Below are 22,789 nucleotides of genomic sequence, written 5' to 3'. Positions count from 1 at the left end.
TGATCTTAGCTTCATCAATTACATTTTAACTTGCTTCATATTTTCAATTAAAGTGAGCACAGTCAAATTGAATTTTTTTTTATTTTACCTTACTTTAGTCTCACAACAATATAGCATAACCACATATGTTATCCTGGTACCTGTTAACTTAGAAATATAGTTAAGAGTTTAAGGTTATTTGTATTTATTGACTTGTAGGTCTAATAAATACACTCCATTTTATTTGTTGGATACTTAGGGACAGAAAGCACTAGTTGCAATGACTATTCTGCCCACATTTAAGAAAACTAACCAACTTTAAAATTATGTTTTGGGCTATTTATGGCTATGGAACTATATTACCACAATGAGTTACATGATCAGCATTTCCCTTTGACAATTACACAATATGATTTTATCACATTATATTTTTAGTAGCTCCACTATGAACAAAGATATTATTTTGCCATAGCAGTAAGACAGACTATTCACTTTCCATATCACTAGATACAAACCCAACCATCTTCTATGAGACAGAAACTTGCACTTGATCAATAACGTAAATACAAAACACTTAGAATCTTGATCATCAACTGATCATCCTAACTTTAAACAGACTAGGACCCAAAATCAAGTGCATTCCAAACCATTAAACTATGAAAAGGCGAGAGAGCACTAAAATACAGGATTACCCAAAATCATCGTAAGGAAAGAGATACTAGAATCTAACAAGTGTTCAAAGCCCAGGCATGAGATTATCTTTACTAGGAGTTACTGTCCAATTTCTATATTAGTTTCTATATTGTTTGCCTTACAAAAATATTCCAAAATTTTAACTTGTTTCCAAATAGTGAATGACAACTCCTACCAAGTACTGGACAAGACAATAAAAATCAAATTAGCAGCAATAAATAAAACTATAGTTATAAACCTCAACACAGAGAAACTGCTCAAAAATAAGTGATTAATAGAGAACATAGCTCGCAAACATATGCATGTTATCTATACAGTGCAAGTAAAGTTCACAGAACTGGATGTTAGAGATGGAAGAAAGAGTCAGGTAATCTAATCTGCCCCTTAGAACCAGACAAGATTCTCCTTAATTGAATATTCACAACAGCTTTATCTAGTTTAAGTCTGAATACTGCAGTCTTTAGAAAACGAGACCCCATTCTAAGGCATTCCTTCCCCATTAACTTTTCAGGGTTGCAGGGATTTGCTATGCTGAAGTGTCACTAAATTTTTGATAGAATGTTACATGCCCAACTTTCCTAAGGTCACACCCAAAATGATTATAATGATGCAAGTCAGGGTTATTCAACAGAACTCCTCGCTGACACATGGCCCCACATGTGATTTCAAGCAACCTTCAACAGTTAAAGAAACTCAAAATAACTTAAACATTCATTTCCAATAGCCATTTTGAACAACTGCTATTCAAAACATAGCACTGGCATACAGCATAAAGCTTCATGTAGCCCTGAGTAGTATGATGGAACGCTACTATTGATCATGCATTCAAAAGTAGCATCCCTGATTCTAAATCACTGGATTTAATCCCACACGTGCAGCAGCATTAAGACCTGCAATAAATTAACTGTGTATACACCATCATGTGAATGTGGGGGGCAGGGACAAAAAGCAATGTACTTTAGTTTAAAAATATTTGTCAGAGTGGAAGAAAAATAGTACAGAAAAGTATTATTTTTGTACTCTAAGAAGGCAGAAGGAAACCCTACACATGTAAAGTTATCTTTACCAGGCAGTTATTTATGTACTGGAAGGGGTCAACATATGAATTTTAGTTTTAGAACCTTTGCCCCTACTAGTTTGACAAACAATTTGCTGTTGCTTATTCAACTGTTCTGTGTTTGAAACATACCTTAGCACAGTGGTCCCCAAACTGGGAGCTGCAGAGGAACATTGGGAAGGCACCCGGGTGGCCAGGAAGGAGCACCACATTTCCACTTAACTGTGTAGTAATGGATGGGGGAGAGAGAGGGGGGTGATATGGATAGATTCTGTTTCTGTGGGGTTGGGGGGAAGTTTGAGTACCACTACCTTAGTAGTACTGCCCCACATAGCTGACAATGACTCAGTTTTAGTGGCACTCTACTGTGGACAGATACAGTAGCTACCTGGGTAGGTGTGCACACAGGTTAAAAGTTATACTAGAGTGCACTTTCCATTTCTATACTAGATGCAAGGTTTTCAGAGTGTTTAAGCAGCAAAATAAACACTGTTTCTTCTTTGAAACAGTGGCCAAATGTCCCAACATAGATTGTTTGTCTAACTATCTGTACAAATTCTACTCCAACTGAGTATTGGTCAAACCTCAAAAAATGCGTAATTTTTTGTAATTACATTGGAGACAATGCCAACACGCACAAATCAACCAACCTAAAATGAGGTTACTGAAGTAGAGTAGGACCTTATTAATTTGCATTAATGGCCCTCTGAGGATCATCAAATTTGGGTATTTAGTGAATAAGTGAACCAAGAGTACACACTCAGGAACTATATCATACTTAACGTACTTTAGAAAATTGCAGATTAGTGTTATTTATTGATTATACTTGGTATACTAGTAAATATTTGTCTATTTTGTAAGAGTGAGTCTCCATAACGTGAGGCCTCTTTACATAACTCGGCTATTGAATCTTTGAAAAGTGGAATTAAACTCATCTGGGGTTTTGAAAGGATCATCAGTCTGGCAGATAAAATATAAATTTAGGAAAAAATTGCCATATCTATAAGAAAGGCAGCCATTTGCTTATCGTTTGTTATGCAATTGTTTGTCGTACTTCCAATTTGTCTTGTTTGACTTATAATAAAACTCAGTGTTTATAACTTTTGTTTTCTGCTATATAGACTTAAGACTTCCAGATCCCCTTATTTTAATTGTTAGCAAATATATAGACTGTATTGTCTATTCAATTACACGCTTAGTTTCTGTTAACATGCAATTCAAATGAAATAAAAATATAAATCTGTACATATTTACTTAAATGTCCAACCTGACAGAAAGATAATGGTCTCCTACAAGTGTCCTGGGTTAAGAATTTCTGCACATATGATGAAATATAATCATGTGCAACTGCTAAATAAAAATGGCTTCTTTTAGGGCCAAATTCTGACATCCTTAATCAAGAAAGGCTCCTGGTGACTTTTGCTTGATTAAGGATGACAGATTTTAGATCTTTGTTACTGAATTATACAATCAGGAAAAATATCTTGACATTCATTAAAAATCAGTTCTGTGAAGCACGCCACAATACTGGTTTAACAAATTTTCTTGCTTTTTAGCAACTAGTAGTAAGACTGACTGCACTGTTTCAAGATATTTTTAGAATTGAATCATTTTCACTAGTTAGTGTCAATTTTGTTAAATTTTATCAAAGCTAACAACAGAACACACTGGACAGCTCTCTCCACGCACTGGAATATTAAATTTTTCTGTGAAGAAAACCACACAGTCTGTGTACGGTCATTGTCAAGATATCTGAGTCAACTCAGTGGAATAGAAATATGGTATAAACTTAAATGTTCTTTACACTGTAGTAATTCACATCAGCAACAGAGCAACACATACAGCAAGAAGTCAGACTGTGGACAGTACATGTGATATTAGTAAACTAGACATTTGGAAGGCAACTTCAAAGTGAGTAATATGATTCCAAAAGACAAGATTTTTTTAAGTTTGCTTCTGCCATTCAGTGCTGCAACAGCCACCATGATACATTCTGATTGTCACTGAACTTTCACTGGAAGTTTCCTCCGGTAGTTTCCACCAGTATTATAATTCACATGAGCAAAGAATGGCAATTTACAAAACAAGAGTGTTTGATATCAGCATGATTTAAATTAGTGGCTAAGGAAAGTCAATGAACACACTAAAAATTCTTTCCTTCTAAATAATGTTAATTTTGAGTATTTCTTAACTAGAAGCACCCACTGTTACGTTGTCTTCAGATCTAGAACCCTCCAACAATGTAAACACTAAAGATTTATAAGCAAACAGCCCCATCCCCAAAATAAACTTCCATGTCACTTTAAAAACTGGGTTTTGGGGGTTTTTTTTGTTTGTTTGTTTGTTTGTTTTTTGGTTGGGTTTTTTGGGGGGCGGGGGGGGGGGGGGCCAAGCCTAGTTAAAGTCAGGTTACTTTTCCTAGGTTTCTTGGGCAGTGACCGTCCCAAAGTTTGGACCCAATTCTGAAAATTCACTAACTTAAAAGCCTTCAAAAAAGTTATATGAAGACTACACAGGTGAAAAAAGGTTTGTGAGATCAGGCCCCGTGATGAGAAAGTTGTTATATAGTGTTTATCGGTCAATCTCTTTCTTTCAACTGGTCCTCTAGCCTTGCTTATACTTAACAGGTTAGAATTCCTTTTTTAATACCATAAATGTAGAATGGTTACAGTGAAAAATTTAAACTAAATCTGAATAAAACTGAGTTTTTAAACTGAGTTATTTAGGCTAACATTTCAGATAAATGCCTTTGTGAACATTTAATCTGAACACAACTAAAACCAAGTTCTATAGACATACAATGACACAATGAAACTTTGCAGCTCATGGAAAGCCATTAAGTGCAAGTTTGCTATAATCAGATTTTCAATTTGCACATGACAATGCAATAAAATATTTTAGAACTCTCAGAGTTCACCATGAGCAAATTCCACTTGAGTTTTACCTACATGTACACAATATGAAAATAACATCTATTTATCAAAACAATAAAAACCAGCTATTTCCAGAGGGAAAAGATGTATTAGACACACAAGGTACACTTACATATCTTAAAATAATGTTCCAAAATTTCAGTTGAGCATGAAAATTAATCTTGAAAAAGTGAACATTCCACCTCCAATTGCACAAATACTGAAGAAAGGAAATTTAACTATTCTGACAAATTCTTTAGACACTAAACGATTTTCTACTTAAATTGCAAGTGGTTCTTTGTGATATAATCTTGATTAAAAGGCATTTTATCTGAAACATTGTTCTGCATATTGTTGTCTGATTGCTTTGAAATAGTGTGATCACACTCACACCAAAATATAAAGATTAAAATAGAAACTGAAGTTCTTGCCCACCTTTCTTTAAAACCTTTCATAAATTTGAATCTTTTAATATTTCACTTCCAATCCAAAAAGGGAATTATTCTTTGTATAATTTTCATCATTTATGCTCGTTGAATTATGATTAAAACATACAACTAGTTAGAACGACATAGTCTTGATTTTGAAGAGAGCATCTTATTTTGAGCTATTTAATATAGCTATAAATATATCTTTACAGAAGACCATTTTTAGTTCAGTACAATCCCACCATACCTAAAATAAAGAGATGACATCTAACAGCAGTCGGCATGCAAACAAAAAGGGGCACATGGAAGATTCCTAAACAAGACTACAAAGAATACAAGGTAACTTACATTCTCTATTTCAGATTTTTCTCATAATAAACATTTTGTAGGGGAATTAGCTTTAGCAAAGTGACAAGAATGTGCCGTATTTTAGTTTATACTATAGATTTTCTATTGTAAACATATGATGAATGTCCTCTTCTGCAGAAAACATAATTCATTTGCCACTAAAGCATTATAGGTACAAAACCCCTAACGTAGGTGATCTCCAGTAGCCTACAGTAATTGATTCATAACATACACATACCTACTGACAAACATTAAGGTTACCTGAATTGGTTGCTTAGCTAGTTTCCATCTTGGTTTATTAATAATGTAGATAGAGGGGGAAAAATTTCTGTGATTAATTTAAAAGCTGTGATAATTGTCTTAACCTGCCAAAAGTAGAACGGAACTTTTACTGTACAGACAGTATTTAACAGCCAACCTGGTAATTTCAGTAGATTAAGTGAGTAAAGGAAATAGGAGTCACCTCAGTGGCAGATTAAGTGGACAGGTGGATTGTAAATTACAGACACTGGCAAGCATGGAACTACTTACTACCACCTCCATCTCCAGCATAACATAAACCTCAATGCAAGATCATATGACATTCTATTATACACTGCAGCTCTTTTAGAAATCTTCTGCCCTATTTAGGTAGGAAGAGGAAGAGTCACACACAAAAACATAACACATAGAAGGCCAGACAAATACATAGGTTTGATAACTGGAAAAAACACAAATAGTCCCATTGGGCTCAGGTTTAAACATATTTCCTGAATATTCCACTTGACAAAGCCAGTTTTCCAAAAAAATATTGATTCCTTCAAAAGTGAATCAGGAACAAAAGACGCATTTGTATTTCATCAGCAGTTAGTTTTTACTGTGAGTTTATGCACCATTTTATGCAGATTTGACAATCAATTAACTGACCCATAAATACATGAATACATTTTTATGCATACAGAAATTTAGAAAGTACAAAACTAAAAGAATACATTGAAGTTTTATGGGAAAGTAGTATGGAATTATATTTAAACTTTTTGTAAATACTTGTACTGTGTACAAATCTTCTTACGTCCTAGTCTCAAAAAAAAAATAAAGACACTTTTCCTTATTTGTGCTTCATAACATCTAGTATTTTTGTACCCAATTTCAATTTATTTCCATTTCTTTACCATTTTTAGAATGGCTAACCCACAGCCTATATGCTCTTACAACACAAAGTGTCAAATACACAAAACACACCAAAGGTACGTCTACACTCCACCTAAACACCCACAGCTAGCCTATGCCAGCTGACTTGGGCTCGAACTGTAAAACTGTGGTGTAAACACACAGGCTCGGGCAGGAGTCCAGGCTCTGGGACCCTGTGAGTCTGAGCCCAGTCCACACTGCAATTTTACAGCCCCACAAGCCTGAGTCAGCTGACACAGGCCAGCCACAGTGTAACTGCAGTGTAAACACCCTCCCAACAGTCTTCCGCACCCAACACACCATACTTGCCCAAACAGCAAATCACAACACAACCTCTAAGCATCATCTATGCCTCCACACACTGCCTTATCAAAAGGCCAGAACAGATCATCTTTGGACCAAGAGGAGCAAGTTCCAGAGTTGAGGACCCACCACAGAAAATACTCTGCCACCAAGCTCCTTATATCCTTTAAAGGGGGTGTACATTAGCTGGATTACCTCCACTGATTGCAACTAGGAGAGGTAAGACACAGAGAGAAGTCCCAAACCATTTAAGGATTTATAGGTCAAAAACCACCCCCTAAACTCCACCCAGAAACTAATCGGAAGCAAGGAAAGACTCTCAAGCTCTAGAGTAACATGCTCTCTATGAAAAGTACCACTTAAGAAGTGGGCAGCTGTATTTTGCAATAATTTCAGCTTCAGGAAAGTCTCAAAATGTACTCCCTATAGAAAACTACAGCAATGCTCACAGATGTTTTAATTACCTATACAGAAAAAAAAAACGTATTAACCATTCCCTGACCATGTTTTACAGTCCTTTACTCATACTTTGCTTAAAATGATGCAAGTTTAGCATGCCTGCAGAGTTGAGGATCTACAATGCTGGGGAGAGGAGAGGGGGGTTTAAAAGCTCAACCTAAAATTTAAAAGAAAGTGCCATGTGCTTTCTATACTTCACCCCACTTTCAGAGACTGCTACAATAGGGGCTTTTATGTGCATTGCTATCTTATTGTGAGAAGGCTATTCTAGGAGCTACAGAGATGCAATTTCTTACAATATAATTCTTCACAAACTGGGTAAACAATAATCTATACTCACTATAACTACATGCTGCATGCATAAGAGCCACAACAATCGGTTTTTCCACCATCACCAAAAATTAGCTTCCTTAAAAAAAAACACACTACTGTTCACATCTGCAAAAACAAAATGTAGATATGAGGGACAAAGAACCAGACTTGCTAAGCAGAATTTTGACTCTTAATTCCTGTAACAGATTCTCACTCGTTTTGATCCATGTGAGATATTCAGTCACACGTGCTCCACCCACTCCATGTAACAGACACTGGGCATAACAAACAGATAATGAATTTGTCCATAAAAACAAAGTGCTATGTATTTTTATGTACTTATGTAAAGTGTACAGACACCATATGACATTAGCATACTTACCCCTGCTTTATATTCACATACTAGATCAAAACAAAATCTACAAGTTACGTATCCCTAACTTAAAAATCTGATCACTTTGAACATAATCACCACATATAGCTCAGTCATCCGTTAGGATTTCGGACGTAAGTCATGCGTCCCCCCCCTCCCCACACACACACCAGGTTCATGTTAATATTAATCTTTATACACTAATTTTAATCCACAACTGACAGTCTTAAGCTTTTATGCATCTCACTAAACAGTTTTATTTTAAAAGACCTTTTTCTTCTCTAACTAAACTTCACATTAACCGAGATTCTAGGTGAAGTATAATTAAAAACTTATTTAGGTTCCCTGTAAGGGAGTTACTAGTGGCCAAAATGACTGGTTAAAAGGCGCTGTGACCTACCTGCTGTACCTCATTCCCACACAACTAGCACAAAAAAAAATTTTTTTTTAAAGCATCAGATTAGAAACAGTTATTTTGTTTTAAAAAGCAAAACAGCATCTAACGTCTCAGCTAGAAAAATGCCTCACTAGTAGCATAATATCTGAGTTTTATAAGTGTAAACTCAGTGTTTTAAACTCCTAAAAAGAAAATCAGAGCAAGCTTTCTCTACAGAAAAAAAAAACAAAACCTAATTTTAGGTGAAGTAAGGTCCATAAATGTTACAGGGATTTAAGAATGCTCTCAGAAATCTTAAAGGACTGACTCAATGTGTAACCCTCAGTGTCAGCTCCGTACCCTTCCCCCCACTAAACTAATCTGCACATCACTCAAGAAGTGACATGGTGCAATCTGATTATTCAGATGGCACTATTTACATTGCCCCACTACAGACCAGGTGCTCTTGAATCACAGTTAGGGGGTCCCTAAATGGCACCTCCACAAGAGCACACATATAATCAATCTTGCTGCATTTTTGTTTCTCAAAACAAAATTAATGTGAAGTGATCAGAACTAACAGTGCTCTGCATTCTTTTGAGAAGCATGACTAGCACTCAAAATTGTTACAATGCCTTCTCCAAGTTTTGAATGAAGTGACCTGAAGCTCCATGATTCATAAGGTCTGAATGCAAAAATCCCACATTTCCCTTTCACATTCCCTTGAGATTTCAGTAGTAAATCAGGAAACAACTTTTGGTTTATTAAATAGTAGGCACATCCCCTCTCTTCCCAGCATGTAAACCTTTACCAACCCCTCTCCCCCTTACACACACACACACACACACCACACACACACACTGACAAAACTGCAATTTACCCAGTCATCTGTCTTTTAATGCTTCAGTAGGCATTCTACAGTACCATATTCTCAGCCTGCCTTTCACAGCAGGTATAAAGGTAATTTTTGCAAATGTGGGTGTGCCCACTTCAGAGTGGAATGTCCAACAAAGGTTGGAATACAGTGACTACTGGGTCTAAGAATTTCACTTTGAATAACAAATCAAGCACACTGCACAATGACTAGTCTTCTGGACTCAACACAACATTATGGCAACCCTTCTTTCAATGATGAGGTTATGGATTACCAGCTCACTACCTTCATCCCTAATGCACAGCCTCACCAGCCTCTGTGGGGGTGGGAGTTGGGGAGATGCAGACAAATGCAAAAATGCATATTTTTAGAAAATTATATTTTTAAAAATTGAGTAGGAACTTCCCACTCAGCAGCTAAACAGTGATAGCAGTTAATACAACCGTGTAACTGAACAATTTAACTGCACTACAAACAACTTTTGCTATTATTATTAGGCAGCAATCATTTGATCATGCTGTTAATTGTACCGCTATGCATGCTAAAAGAAGGACATGACCTATATTCCACATAGGTTTCTATACTGTAATATCTATCTAACCAAACCAAACACACTGGTAAAAGCTGGGTTTCATGGAGAATTAACCCTAGCCTAGACTTTCAACATACTAACAAACTGAGTGGATCTTTTGAACACCACCACACAGGATTCTCCACAGAACTCTGACTAACATACCTCATTATTAACTATATCTGCCACACTTACCATGTGCAGATAAACAGGCTTTTTAAATACATCTATTTTACAGCTATAATTTGAACACATGTTAATAAGCTTTCTTTCCTCTCACCCCCAAATTACTTATGTAGCACAGCATTTAAAGGTTTACCTTTTAAAGATATCTAGTAACTCTAGATATGTAACAAGTAGGCAATATAAGTTCCATGGAAAGAGAGAAAAAAAATTAAACTTGTTGAGTTGGTGCAAGGGAAATACTACACAGTTTTGAAAGGAAAGCAAGGAAAAACTACTTTTGTATGGACGTTACTGAATTAATTTTAAGTTGATTTCTACAGGTGAGAACTTTTATTTTAAATTATGAGAAAAGCAATTTAGTTTTCTATCAAAAAATCCAGAAATATTCTGATCAGATGCAGCATATTTGAACAGTGTTTAATAGACATGGTTTGCAGTGGGAAATAATACTGATATTTTGATAACTAAATATTCATAAAAATACAAATATAGCTATAAGCTGTATCCATGCAATACGTTTTGGAAAGTTAACTTTATTCTCAAGTTTTATATAACATTCCTTCTAATAAGTTACAGAATTACAAACAAAAAACGTTTTAAAAGAAAGAGTGCTAGTTTACACACAAATATAAAAACACACCTAACCCTAACAGAAAGAACAATTTGTTTTTATACTTTCAGTCAAACTCTATTAAAAGCAGGGAAATATGCATTTGAACACATGAAAAATGTTACAGAAAACCTTTTCTGAACTACATTTGTGATCATATTAATTTGTTTAGAATAGTGTATATATCAATGCATTTTTGTGTGTCCTTGAGATTAATACATTTCTGTTTACAACTTAACTGGTATGTTGGCATTTATTACAAAGACTGGAATGTACTTTGAGAGTGATCAATTCCTACATTTGCCAATGCATTTTCTTCTATTTAACCCTAATAATCTTTTACGTAAACAAGAATATATTTAACCAATATTACATATTCAAGAAGTTGAATATATGCTACTGTAATTTGCAATTTATACATTCATCTTGCATAATAAATAAAAAAGACTGCATATAACATTACATTAGTTTCCAAAGAAAAACAACAAAACTAACCAAGCCATAAACACACATTTAAAGACTTTCTTACCAGCATTAAACCAACAAAAATCCCACAACCATACTTTCTCAAGTGAAGCTTCCCTCCACTGCTAAACAAAGATTAATTCCAAAATCAGATTCCTAACAATAAAGCAAAGAATATTTACACACACCTTTTTAATCAACTATTTTAGAAATACTGTATTCTTGGAAAAGTCAAAGGATGTGTTAGGAGCACTTCATTTAAAAAGTTATTTAATCTGAGAAGCATGACAGTTTGTATAATGGAAGGCAGGAAAACAAGCAAGTGCAAAGTTTGATCTATTTTGTTATTACTCTCTAGAAAATCCAGAATGCACTATAATCTAAACATTTGTGAAAAAAGCAGACTATAATGCTATAGGCAGTACAGAAGTACTAGCCTGCTTTGCTGCAAGAATCTGAGCACTGCTTCTTCACATCAGGCCCATAAAACTACCCGCTGCTAAGCCTTGAAGTACTCACTTCGCAAAAATTAAAAACATACATAAAGGATGCATAAATCAGGTCTTTACTGAAGAAAAGTCAGAGTTTCCTCATATGTCTGTACATGCCAGATCAAAACAGTAAAGAAAAATTCCTCCTTAAATCCAGAGGAAACTTACACTACATAACTATAAAATGCTGCAGCCTCCAGCATGGCAGGATCAAAAAAATGTATGTATACAAGTATATTTACAAGATGCTTTCTTTTGACTGAGCAAAACTCACATGCTTGCCTGTTACAAAACATTCCATTTCATTTCCTGCTAAGGCACAAAATTCAACTCTTCTCAGAAACTTAATTTAAAATTTGTAATCATTATTTGTCATTCAATTATAACATGCTCCTTCCATAAAGAAGTTTCTATACATCGACTGCAGGCTGAGAACATACTACATTTAAAAAAATAAAGGGATGATTCCGGAATTATTTCTAGTACCATAGTGTTTTTTGAGTTTAAGAAAGTAGCTCATTTATCCAAGGAAGGCAAATGTAACTTAAGCAATTTTTTTAATTTTGTTTTTGCTGTGATAGACTGGTCATCGAGAGCAAGAAAAAAAAATTATTTACCTTTGTCTTTTAGGGACTGAATGTTCAACTTCTATGAGTTTACCATGCAGTTCCACTTTACCTGCAAATAGAAACATTACCGAGAAGTGTTTTTAAATGTGTTTGCGTGTTTCCCCCCCACCCCCATTTCCACACCCTTCACAAATTGAATTTGTGGCATTTTAAATAGCACAGGAAATTAAAAGTGCAACATGTTAGCTTATTCATTAATAACTGGTGTAGCAACAGCATGGTGGCAAATGGCAATCCCAAACCAAGAGAGTGACTTTTAATGATTCTTTTAGCACAATAATTGTCCGAAGTGAAAGACAGTTTTAAAGTGGACCTCTTCATGTATTTGAGCCATTTTCTCTAAGTGATCTAGAATATATATGTATACACATTTTGCTTTGATGAGACTATCAGGGCCCTGCAGCTTAAAGAGAGGAGACAGGGGAGGCACTGGAAATGCTTCAGGGTTGTGTGAAAATGCTTGTGTCTTCCCTACTTGCCTATTCTGGGCACCCCTTCCTCCCCCTGCTACTACCAACACGTCCCGCAGGGCGACAGGCCTCAATTTAAACTTCATGCCATTTTCTGGAGAGAGGTGGGTGAAGAGACCGGGTTTCAGGACCCAGGTGTCTCCCCCCCACAAGCCTCTGCAAACCGAATTAAACAGGCAACGTTTATATTTGACACAAAAACAGGATGAGGCAAGAGACTGAAAGGCGGCCTGGCTGCTGCAAGCGGTGATGAGTGCGGGATAAGGCAGTCAAAGGGAAACCAAAATAAGCCATCCCGAAGTAATGCCGCCCTCTCGGGCCCGAGCCCTCCCAGCCCCTCTGGCCGGGGTGTGGAGTGGGGCGGCGATGGCTTTTTCCCTCCGAAGTTCGGGTTACTCTGCGGCTTGCCTTCACCCTCCCTGCAGGGAAAGCGAAAGCATGTGTCGCCTCTAGTCTGTGCCACAGCCCGCGTGGGGCCGGGAGGGAACATCGCCAGCCAACTCCTTCCCAAGTGCACCCAGGAGGCGGCTTGGGCCAAGCAAGCCCGGTGGCCACCGGGGCCACGCCGGGCAGGAGCTGTGGGGTGCAGAGCGCCTGTGTGGATGCGCGCTGGCCGGCTCGCCCGCCCCTGCTGCTGCACGTTATGCCGGAACGGAAGCCGGGCTCAGTTTCCCCTCCACCCCCAGCCTTTCCTTCGCACAATGCAAACATGAAATCGCATGGTGGGTCTCCCCCTTCTGCCTCCCCACATTCCCGGGACGCTGGCGGGGAAGCCAGGATTTTCCGGGAGCGGGGTGGGGGGGGAGAATATGGGAGAGCCACATCGTGGTAGGTTTCTGGGCCCAGGCTGCTGCCTCTGCCATGGTCTCTTGCGAGCGATGGGGGGAGGGGGTACCGACTCCTTGGCCGCCTCCCTCGCCCCCTCTCCCCACCACCGAAGCTAGCCTGGCGCCCCCCGCACCCCTTCCCACAGCCGGGGTGGCTGCCGCGCCGACCCTCGGCCGGGCAGCGGAGGAGGCCAGGAGGCTGGATGTCAAACCCCAGCGTGTGCACGTTACCTGCCGGCGCGCCCGGGGTCCGCAGCCCCCCAGCTCCTCCTGCGGCCGCGCACCGCAGCCCCCCCCAGCCCAAGCCCTTGCACGGACCGGAGCACACACAGCCCCCCGCCGCGCGCCCCGGGCCGGGGAGCCAGCTCGCGCCCCCTCCCCCCTTCCCTTCCCGTGGAAGGGGCACGGCGGAGAGACCGATTTCGGGGTCTCCCGTGGGTTTAAACGGCGAGGTAAGGGGGGGGTCAGATGGGTGGGGAGAAAAGCAAGGGGGGGAGGGGAACTTCTGTGTTTGGGCAGGGTGCGGGGGTAGGTGCTCGGGGCTGGGGTGGAAGGCGCCGGGAGAGACTCACCTGAAAGTGCTTCGATGGCCTTCATAGCCCAGTTCTCATCGGGGCAGTCGACGAACGCGTATCCCGTCTTCACCAGAAACTGACCCGTGAAAGGGATCTTGGACTCCTTAAAGAGACTTTCCAGGTCCAAGGGGCTCACGGTCTCGCCGAGGTTGCCGATGTACAGCTTATTCATGGTCTTGTTAGTTAAAAAAAAAAAAAAATAATCCACGCGCACAACGAATTACAGCCTCGTCTTGCAAAAATAACCCGGAGAGGGTGGGGGGGTGTCAAACAAAATGCGATGGAGGAGAGAGGGGGGGGGCGGGCCGTGGAAAAAAAAATCAGATCTGCAGCCTGCGTCCCTCCCACCCTCCCTATCTCACGGGGTAAAAAAAAAACTGTAGCCAAATGGGAATCCGGAGTGTTGGCGGTGTGATCGGGGAGAGAGGGGGGGAAACACCCAGTTTGGGGACTAGGATGGCGGGCTGAGAAAAGAGAAAGGAGGAGGGGGGGAAACTACTTTTTTTGTCTTGCCCCCAAGCCCGCTGAGCAGCAGCAGCAGCGGGCGGACCATGAAAATGTCACACTACGTGCATGCGGGCGCCGCCTCTCAATTTAAAAAAAAAAAAAAAGGCGAAGGGGGGGGGGAAATTACTTGAATATTCCGGCTTTTTGAATGAGCCACGTGTTCAAACTACAAATCAACTTCTCACGTGAGGAATCCCAGCTCCTCAATTAGATGGTAGCTGCAGCTCGGCTCGCTCGCTCTCGCTCTCACACGCACACACACACTCACTGGAGGAGGAGGAGGAGGAGGAGAGATTGGGGGAGGGACGGGCAGGCAGGGAGGAGGAGAGACGGCCGGGCTGGCTGCACATGCACACAACACACACAGGACAAGTTGCTGTGCTGAGGACTAAAAAAAGGGGGGGGAGAGATCGTCGGGAGTTTGCTGGGCGCCGGCCCGGGGAGCTCTTCCCGCTCTGCAGCTCTTTAGTGCTGTCAGTGTCTCGCCCCCCTGCCCCCCAGGGCACTCACAAATAGCCCCCGGCCTCGCTTTTAGAGGGGCCCCAGCTCTTCCTCTCCCAGCGAGCCGCTCCCGACCCCTGCACAGGCAAACGGCGGGGAGAGGAGTCGAGGGACGCGCTCGGGAGGAGCGGCAGTGCGTTGTGTGCAATTGCCGAGGGTACTACAGATCGTGGGGGGTGGGGGGGCAGGGAGCCAGGGAAACCTGCCCTAGGACGCCCACGGCTCCCCCCCGCCGTGAGGCGAAGCCAGCCGTATTATTCAGAGGGGTCGTTCCTGCAAGCGCCGCTCTCTGGCAAGATGGCTCGTTGAGCTCTTTGTGGGGGTGGGTCGCCGAGGAGGAGGGCGGGAGGGAGGGGAAGGGTGTTGGGGTACTATTCTTATCAGTGCCCTGAGCGATCTCTCTATGCGCAGCACCTTTGCCTGCGATTTCATGTTTGGTGACTTTCCGGGCTCTGGTTTGCAATTGGCTGCGCGCTGGAGAAAGACAAGGGACTCAATGAGGGTGGGGAGCGGGAAGGGGGAAACTAGGGTCTTTCCAGCCTTGAAGGAGCCCCCCATCTGGTAATGTTTCTGGCGGGTCCCTTAGCATTGGTTGCAGTGTATCTGGATGATGAGCAGTATGGAAAAAAGGACAAAGGGGCGGAGGGGAGGGTGGGGGTGGAGAACAGTTGGAGAATGATTGAGAAGTGGGAGAGTCCAGGGTGAGAGAATACCGTGCTCGTGTAGTTCCTACCAAAAGTGTAAGGGGGGGGGGGAAATGTTTCCTTCTTTCTTTTAATCTAGTTAATGGTGGATCTTATCTTAAAAAATGTGAAGAATGACCAACCAGCGTTACCCTAGGATGGTAAAACTCACACAGGAATTTTGAGATTTCCACCCCCCTCCCCCTGTGGTTTAAAGAACCATTCATAATTTTCAACATTTGTAGAGAGTACAATGGTGGGTTTGTGGAGGGGAGGGGTTTGGGTATGTGGAGCCTTTCCACTGCAAACAAAATGTTGCCTGAAGATGAGGAAAGGATACGGAAATGAAAGCCAGCACTATTTAATAATAGCAATCTAGTAGGTTTTGTTTAATAATTCAATGCACTTTAGTTAAAGGTTTCATTTATTCCATGGTAGAGTTTTTTTGTGATATATTTTAATAGGTATTCCATGGAAAATAGTTAAGTATGTGTATTAGTTAACAGTGAATGAATTTCCACATGTACTGTATTTTATGTGGAAATATGCATAAACAGAAATACCTTGCAGTTTTGTACCTCACTTCTACAAACTAAATAAGTAAATATATGTAATTTAATTTAACCTGAAAATATGTTGTTGATGAATGTTGACAAGTTCTTTTGTTGTTTGTACTTTGGACGCTACAATCTGTATGTACTCTTACACATGGTTTACAAAAGGCACAGTAAAGGCAAATAGTTATTGAAGATTTAGCCTAAAGTAGTATAATTCAATGTAGCATTCCTTAAAATAACAGTAGTTAGTGAAATAATCACAAATATGGATTGCTACATTTGTCACTTCTGAAGCATAATTTTTCATAAACCAGTATATATAATCTTACTGCTGCTTATCAAGAAACTAATCTCTATAATTTAAATCCACTGTTTAATTTATGACTTTTACTCAACAATTAACTTGTAGTTGACAAAAGGTATTCTCGTGTTCCACTCTTTTGAATGTAAACACAACTTCCATTTTGTAGAAAATGGACAAATAGTTCCTTAGTTTAGATAAACTTCATTCAGCAGTACCAATTTACAAGTCAGTTCTGGAAGTGACATTTTTTCTTAAAGTAACTTGTATTTTATTTTATCTTGTAAAGTCTGATTAAAAGAGAACATATGCACCTTAAGTTTTTTTTAAATGAACTATTAGTCAAAACTACAAAGTGGTTTATAGTCAGTGTTCTTTAAAAGTGTCTAGTGTTGTTCTTTATACCTTTGATTTCTACTGAATTTATAATTTCATCTGCATGTGCTCTTTTCTACATGTGTGGTCTAAAAAGCACTATGTAAATATTTTCTCTTTCCACTGTTAAATGTAAAATCTACACTTTATTTAAATGTTCTAGTTTGCTAATCTGTTTTGTTGCCCACTTTTTTTTTTTTTTTAAAGAAAGTCAGAAGTGGAAATTTATGTCAAACTATGCATCAGTTGTCCAACAACAACATACAAATATTTGTCTAATGGGGAGGGAGGGAGGGAAGCAAGCCTGCATATTAACATCAGCCAGATGTACTGAAGTAGATATTCTTTATAACAAAGAGCAAAAACTTTGTTTAGAAGGTTTATACAGAATTATATTGTATTGTTTTATCTGTAATGTAAAGAAGTGAGAGTTAGCTAGTGTTTTCAAAATTAAATCCTAAACATTAATGTAAAGCATTCTGTTTATGCTACTAGATAAATGGGGCTCTGACTACCATATACAAATTTAGTTTATTTTAGTTTTACATCCAAAAATTTATTTAGGTGACAATATTTTTAACAGAAAAATGTTATAATTTGATATGTAATTTATTTTGGTAAACCCAAATGAAATAGCTATAAAATGATATATTAAGTAACTAGATATTTAGCAAGTCTATTAGGCTAGAAATGTGTGGATCCAGTTTTACTAAATTCAAAACATTTGAGCTGTTACTTTTTTTCATGTTTTTAAAGTCTGCACAGCAAAAATTAAAATAGAGTTCAGCCATTCACTGAATTTTACCCCATGTGAGGAAGCTGAACAAGACTCATCTTTAATTGGCACAATTTCCTTTTAAAATAATATTTTCATAAGAAAATTGAAGGTAAAAGTAAACTGTTGGTACTAAAGTTATCAGTTGCCGAAAGTATAATTTAACTAAAACTTCCCCCTCCCCCAATGACAAAACATGTGCTACCTTTACAGATGTCAAGACAGACAGCCTGTTGGAGAAATTATTTTCCTCATAATGCTAGTACACACAATAGATTTATATGAAACAACAGTATTTACCATGAAATGTGGATTTCTTTAACTAATATGTTTTGTTGCAGGGTCTTAAAATTTTTTTTAAAAGATACAGGTGAGTATATTCTGAACATAAAATAATTATATTTTAGAACATTTAAAAGTTTCTGTTTAAGTGATAATTAAAGTGGGAAATGAGGAGGAGGAATATAATTTGTCTTTCTCTCTGCCATAAAAAAAACCAACAAAAAATAGAAATGATAGTATATTTGTAGGACAGAGGCAGTTGGAGGCCCTGTGAATGATCTAGTGAACTCTACCTGATTAGACAGGGTTCAACTTGCATGAGATAAGTGTTAGGCTATAATAGAGATCTGGTATCTATAATCTGAATGAAGAATATGTATTGTACTTTTTTTTTTTTTTTTTTTTTTTTAGGAATATAGCAGTTCCTTTGTATAATGCAACGAGTTGAAAGGTCATTGAACGGGATTCTCTCTCTTTCCCCTGTATTAGGCTCAAAACAAGGAAAGATAAGAGGCATAGAGTTATAGGGAGAGGGGGAAGGAGATTGGACTGACTCTAGCGGTGATTATCAAATGTTAGAAATACCATTCAATTGGCCAGCATTCTGGTGCTCTCTCATCCTTCCCCCACCCCCCTTCAAGGCCCTGCTTTGTCTTTGCCTCAACTAACGCTTCTTATAGCTTGCGGCGAGCTTTAATTGGCTCGAACATGGATGCATAAGTGACTCATGCATGAAGCTCCCACCCTTGACGAAGAGGACACCCTCCCCCAGGCCGTTAAAAGAGAGGAAAAACAAAAACACACACTGCCCACCGTAGCACCACATGATTCCACACCGAGCTAGCGAGACGAGCCAGGCTTGGAGGAGACACAGACTATATAAACATTAAACAACCTGTTTGTTTACGATCCACTTAATTTTAAAAGGACAACGGGTTGGATCGTGCAGAAGCTCTTCACCAGCTGGAAACTATCCGCCGCCTCCTCCTCCAAAAGCCCGCTGAGCAAAGGAGCGAGGTTGCAGCAGTTTAGCAACAAGCGCGCGCCTGCGAGGGGAGGCAGCCGTAGTAAGCGTAGTAGTAAAGCTGAGCGCATTGAGCTCACGCCGCTGTGACTCTCTCCCAGGCGGTGAGTGAGCGCTGTGTCCTATTGGCTCAGAGCTGCACCTACCAGCTCTCCCAGCCTCGTTTGTGCTGGGGCCATCGGCTGCCTGATTTGTTTGCTCTTGGTCCTCATTCATTGGCCTCCCGCGCGCATTCCCTGCAGCTGTAGTGGTTGTGGCGCGAAAACAGCCCCCTTTCCTCTCGTGGGTGTTTTTGTTTCTTTCCTCTGATTGTTCTGCTGGGCCCCTAAAAAGGAAACAAAGTGTTACTGGGTAGGATGAAGCGATACAATGTGTAGTTCTTCCTGCGATTTGTTCACCCTCTCATGGCTGATGGAGGGTTCCGCGGGGGCTGGTGCTTTGTAAACATGTAAGTTTGTACCACGCTGCAGCACAAGTAATGCAGCTTCTCACCATTTTCGTGTGCCTCTTTTTCACATGTGACTGTGCCTAGCCGTTGAGATCCGTTGTAGGTATTTAGAATACTTTTTTTTAAGTGACTGCTAATATTAAAAAATTTCTGAAGAAACTGGTAGCTTTCCCCAGAGTTTCCAAAGCTGACTCTTAAAATACTTTTAAAAAACAAAACAAAAACCCTGAAAAAAGACTAACAAAAGAGTACATAATTATTTTGCAATGGACAAAATACATAAAAGAACCTTTTTGTTTGAAACAGCTACAGGATAGATAAAGTTGCTGCAGTTTTATGGCTGAACAGCTAGTCCTAGGATGTCTATCAGCCTAATTTTGTGAAGTTGTAAGAATTTGGGGGTGGGTGGGATATTAAGGCAAAGACAATTACAGTTCAGACAAACAGAAAACAAATGAAATGGGAGTCTTCAAGATGAACAAAAGAGAGACTGAAAAAGTGCATTCAACAAGGTGCTGCAATTCATTTTATGTCACTTGATTACATGATAACAGTCCAATATTTGATCAGTGTTGCTACCATTTGCACTAAAAAAAACCAAAAAACTATCAAGCATATAAGTACATGTAGCTTTTTGCAGGTTTAAATGGAATACTCACTTATACCAGGCAATATCTGTCATATTGATTTGTGTTACTAAGACTGAATGAAAACATCCATTGAAAGCTAAATGATGTATTTTATACTAGTATAAATACAATTTTAAAAACATTAAAAAAATTATCTAAAATTAATCACTTAAATAAGTAAATATGAAATCCAGATAAATAGTAGAAACTGGCTCTAACTTCTCTAGTCAACTAGGATGAAAGCAGTTGTAACACTTTTATTGTTTTTTGCTATTAGCAAAGTTACAATAGTATAGAAATTCTTTACAGACCATTTACTGAACAGATATTTATATACTTATAAATTATTTTATTGAAGTTTTAATCTGGAATCCATAACAATAAGTGAATGAAAAAAAACAATATAGCATATATGTATGCAATTATTGCTATAGATATTTACTAATAATGAGACAGATAAATGAGAACTATATCAAGTTTTAGTGGTTGGGGTAAAATAGTTGTAAAAGAAATATGTTTGTTTTTCACTTAACAAAAATATTAATATAGAGATGTTAATTTTTTGACTGCTTTACCAAAAATTATTCATTTTTTTCTTAATTTGTAATGCTAAGAAATGTTGTTAAAGTGTTCAGATAAACATTAAAATAATGATAGAAACAAAATGTAAATATTCCAATACAACCTCAAGGAGAAATAATTGCAATGCATACATGGTGCTACGTATTTTGGTGGAAAATTAAATAACTTGCTCTTACATTTTATGTAAAAATATTCTAATGCAATAACTGAATTATCTATTTATTGTGTTTCTAATTATTAGACATCCTAAAACAGTTCTTGCAAAATGAAAACCTGTGTACTATTTTTGTATGCTTAGATTAGATTAATGTAGTTTAAACGCCTTTAAGATTACTTACATGTAAAACAGATATTCAGCACAATATTAATTTGCATGGCACAAATGGATTTAAAGTTTGAACTTCAAAATGACTTTAAAATGTTTAGTGTATTAATATCTGAAACTTTGTAGATAATTATAGTGCTATATAGGAGGAGAGAGATTTATTATTGTAGGGAAAATATGTCTGAAATTATAAGTCTCATGTAAACATATCTAGTGAAGAACCAGGAAAATTAAAAAATATATTTGATCAAGTAAAAGTAGTAATTGTTTATATGGCTTCCTCTATATACAAAGGGTTTATGGACCCTATATAAGAAATCAAGAAAATTAAGTAGCTATTTAATAGACAATAAAAATACTTGTTCTAATTTAAATATAATTTATCTCAGATAATTTTTGTTTGCATTTGGGAGAAGTCAAAATATGTTTCTTGTTTGCTACTCATTTGATCTTGCCAAGGGGAAAAATGTATTAACTAATGGAGTAAAATGGGACAGCAACCCAAGCATGAAATCCCACAGGAGAGAACAATGAGAACCTGCTCTCCACTATAATATTAGTAGTGCAAAACATATTCTGATGTTTTTAGCTAGCATTCAACATCATAGGAACCTGATGAGCATAGCCCTAACATTTCTTTAATATCTGTAGTTTATAGGAAGGGAACCTTACATTTTCTTTTTAATACTGCTTTGTGGTTGGATCTTAGTCTATCCTTTCTCTCTAAATAACCAACATCTATAGACTACATTTCTTTTGGGAAGATTTTCAGAATTTTGCTTATTTCATAATTTGTGAAGAAAAATCTGATGCAGTGCCAGTCTTTGAAGAAACTCTGAAAGACCTTCATCTGTAATAGCACTCTATTCTGTGATGATAACAAAAGAAAAGTTTAACTTGCTAATGTTAGGAAGTTTCCTAGGATTTACAAATAAAATGTTTTAAATTAGTCCCATGTCTTAAAAATAGCTTCTTGTGTAGGCTGAGGTTGATAAGTATTCAATGTCTCCTAATTCAGTTAATTAATATTTGGTTTAGATTTTGTTTCTCTCTTTTACAAATTGTATTTCATTAGATTGAAATATTAAAATTTCCAGGAAATAATAATCAAAATAGTTGTTTACAATATAAAATTAGTTATTTATGATTTTACACTTCAAACATTTGGTCAGTAATTTTTTTTTTTAAGTAAATTTTCTAATGCATTATGGTTTCATTGCTTGCTGCTTTTTATTTTTTCTCATGATCATAATGTAACAATGTTAATTGCAATCCAGTTTTGTTGCTCTTCAGTTCTTTCCTCAATTTAGCTGAACAGCTGAGGTTATACATAATAGAGTATGTAGTAATCTAAATCTACTTGAAAAACTGAATTTGCAATATTATTGGCTCCTTCTGGAGACAGCAGTGCTTATACCCTTAGTAATTTTATATCACTTCAGTTATTTTTACCTAGTTTAAAACAAATCCTTCTCCATTGTATGTTTTTGATATAAACCATATCATAACCAGTTTCCTCTGTAACTGGTTACCTTAACATATTGTAGCTATTTAAAATAGTATGTTAAGAAAATCAAACTATAAATGATGCATTCATATAACCATTGTCAACATAAAATAGTCTGCACAATAATATATAATAATAATACATAGACCATCCTTTTTTACTCAGCTACGTCACTGCAAGTGTTA

At 38.1% G+C, this 22,789-nt stretch overlaps 1 protein-coding gene across 2 annotated transcripts in view; it reads right to left on the bottom strand.

The window, feature by feature from the left end:
• The window catches only part of IGF2BP3 (insulin like growth factor 2 mRNA binding protein 3), a 161,885-nt gene extending 147,070 nt beyond the window's left edge, over positions 1 to 14,815 (bottom strand). The window contains exons 1-3 of one of the 2 annotated variants that reach the window (XM_067562069.1): positions 14,743 to 14,815; positions 14,106 to 14,283; positions 12,225 to 12,285 (exon numbers count right to left, since the gene is read on the bottom strand). In XM_067562069.1, the coding sequence (XP_067418170.1) occupies positions 12,225 to 12,285; positions 14,106 to 14,280 (236 nt within the window). In that variant the 5' untranslated portion in view covers positions 14,281 to 14,283; positions 14,743 to 14,815. Of the gene's footprint in view, positions 1 to 12,224; positions 12,286 to 14,105; positions 14,390 to 14,742 lie in introns of those variants that run through there. The other variant, XM_067562068.1, reaches the window with a different exon arrangement.
• Between the last annotated feature and the right edge of the window lie 7,974 nt (positions 14,816 to 22,789).

Source organism: Emydura macquarii, unplaced genomic scaffold, assembly GCF_026122565.2.
Source record: "Emydura macquarii macquarii isolate MOO-44397 ecotype Brisbane River unplaced genomic scaffold, CSIRO-AGI_Emac_v2 contig_2422, whole genome shotgun sequence".
In the NCBI taxonomy this organism is placed as follows: domain Eukaryota; kingdom Metazoa; phylum Chordata; order Testudines; family Chelidae; genus Emydura; species Emydura macquarii.
The sequence above is the reverse complement of the archived record's forward strand: the minus strand, read 5'-3'. Positions and strand labels throughout refer to the sequence as shown.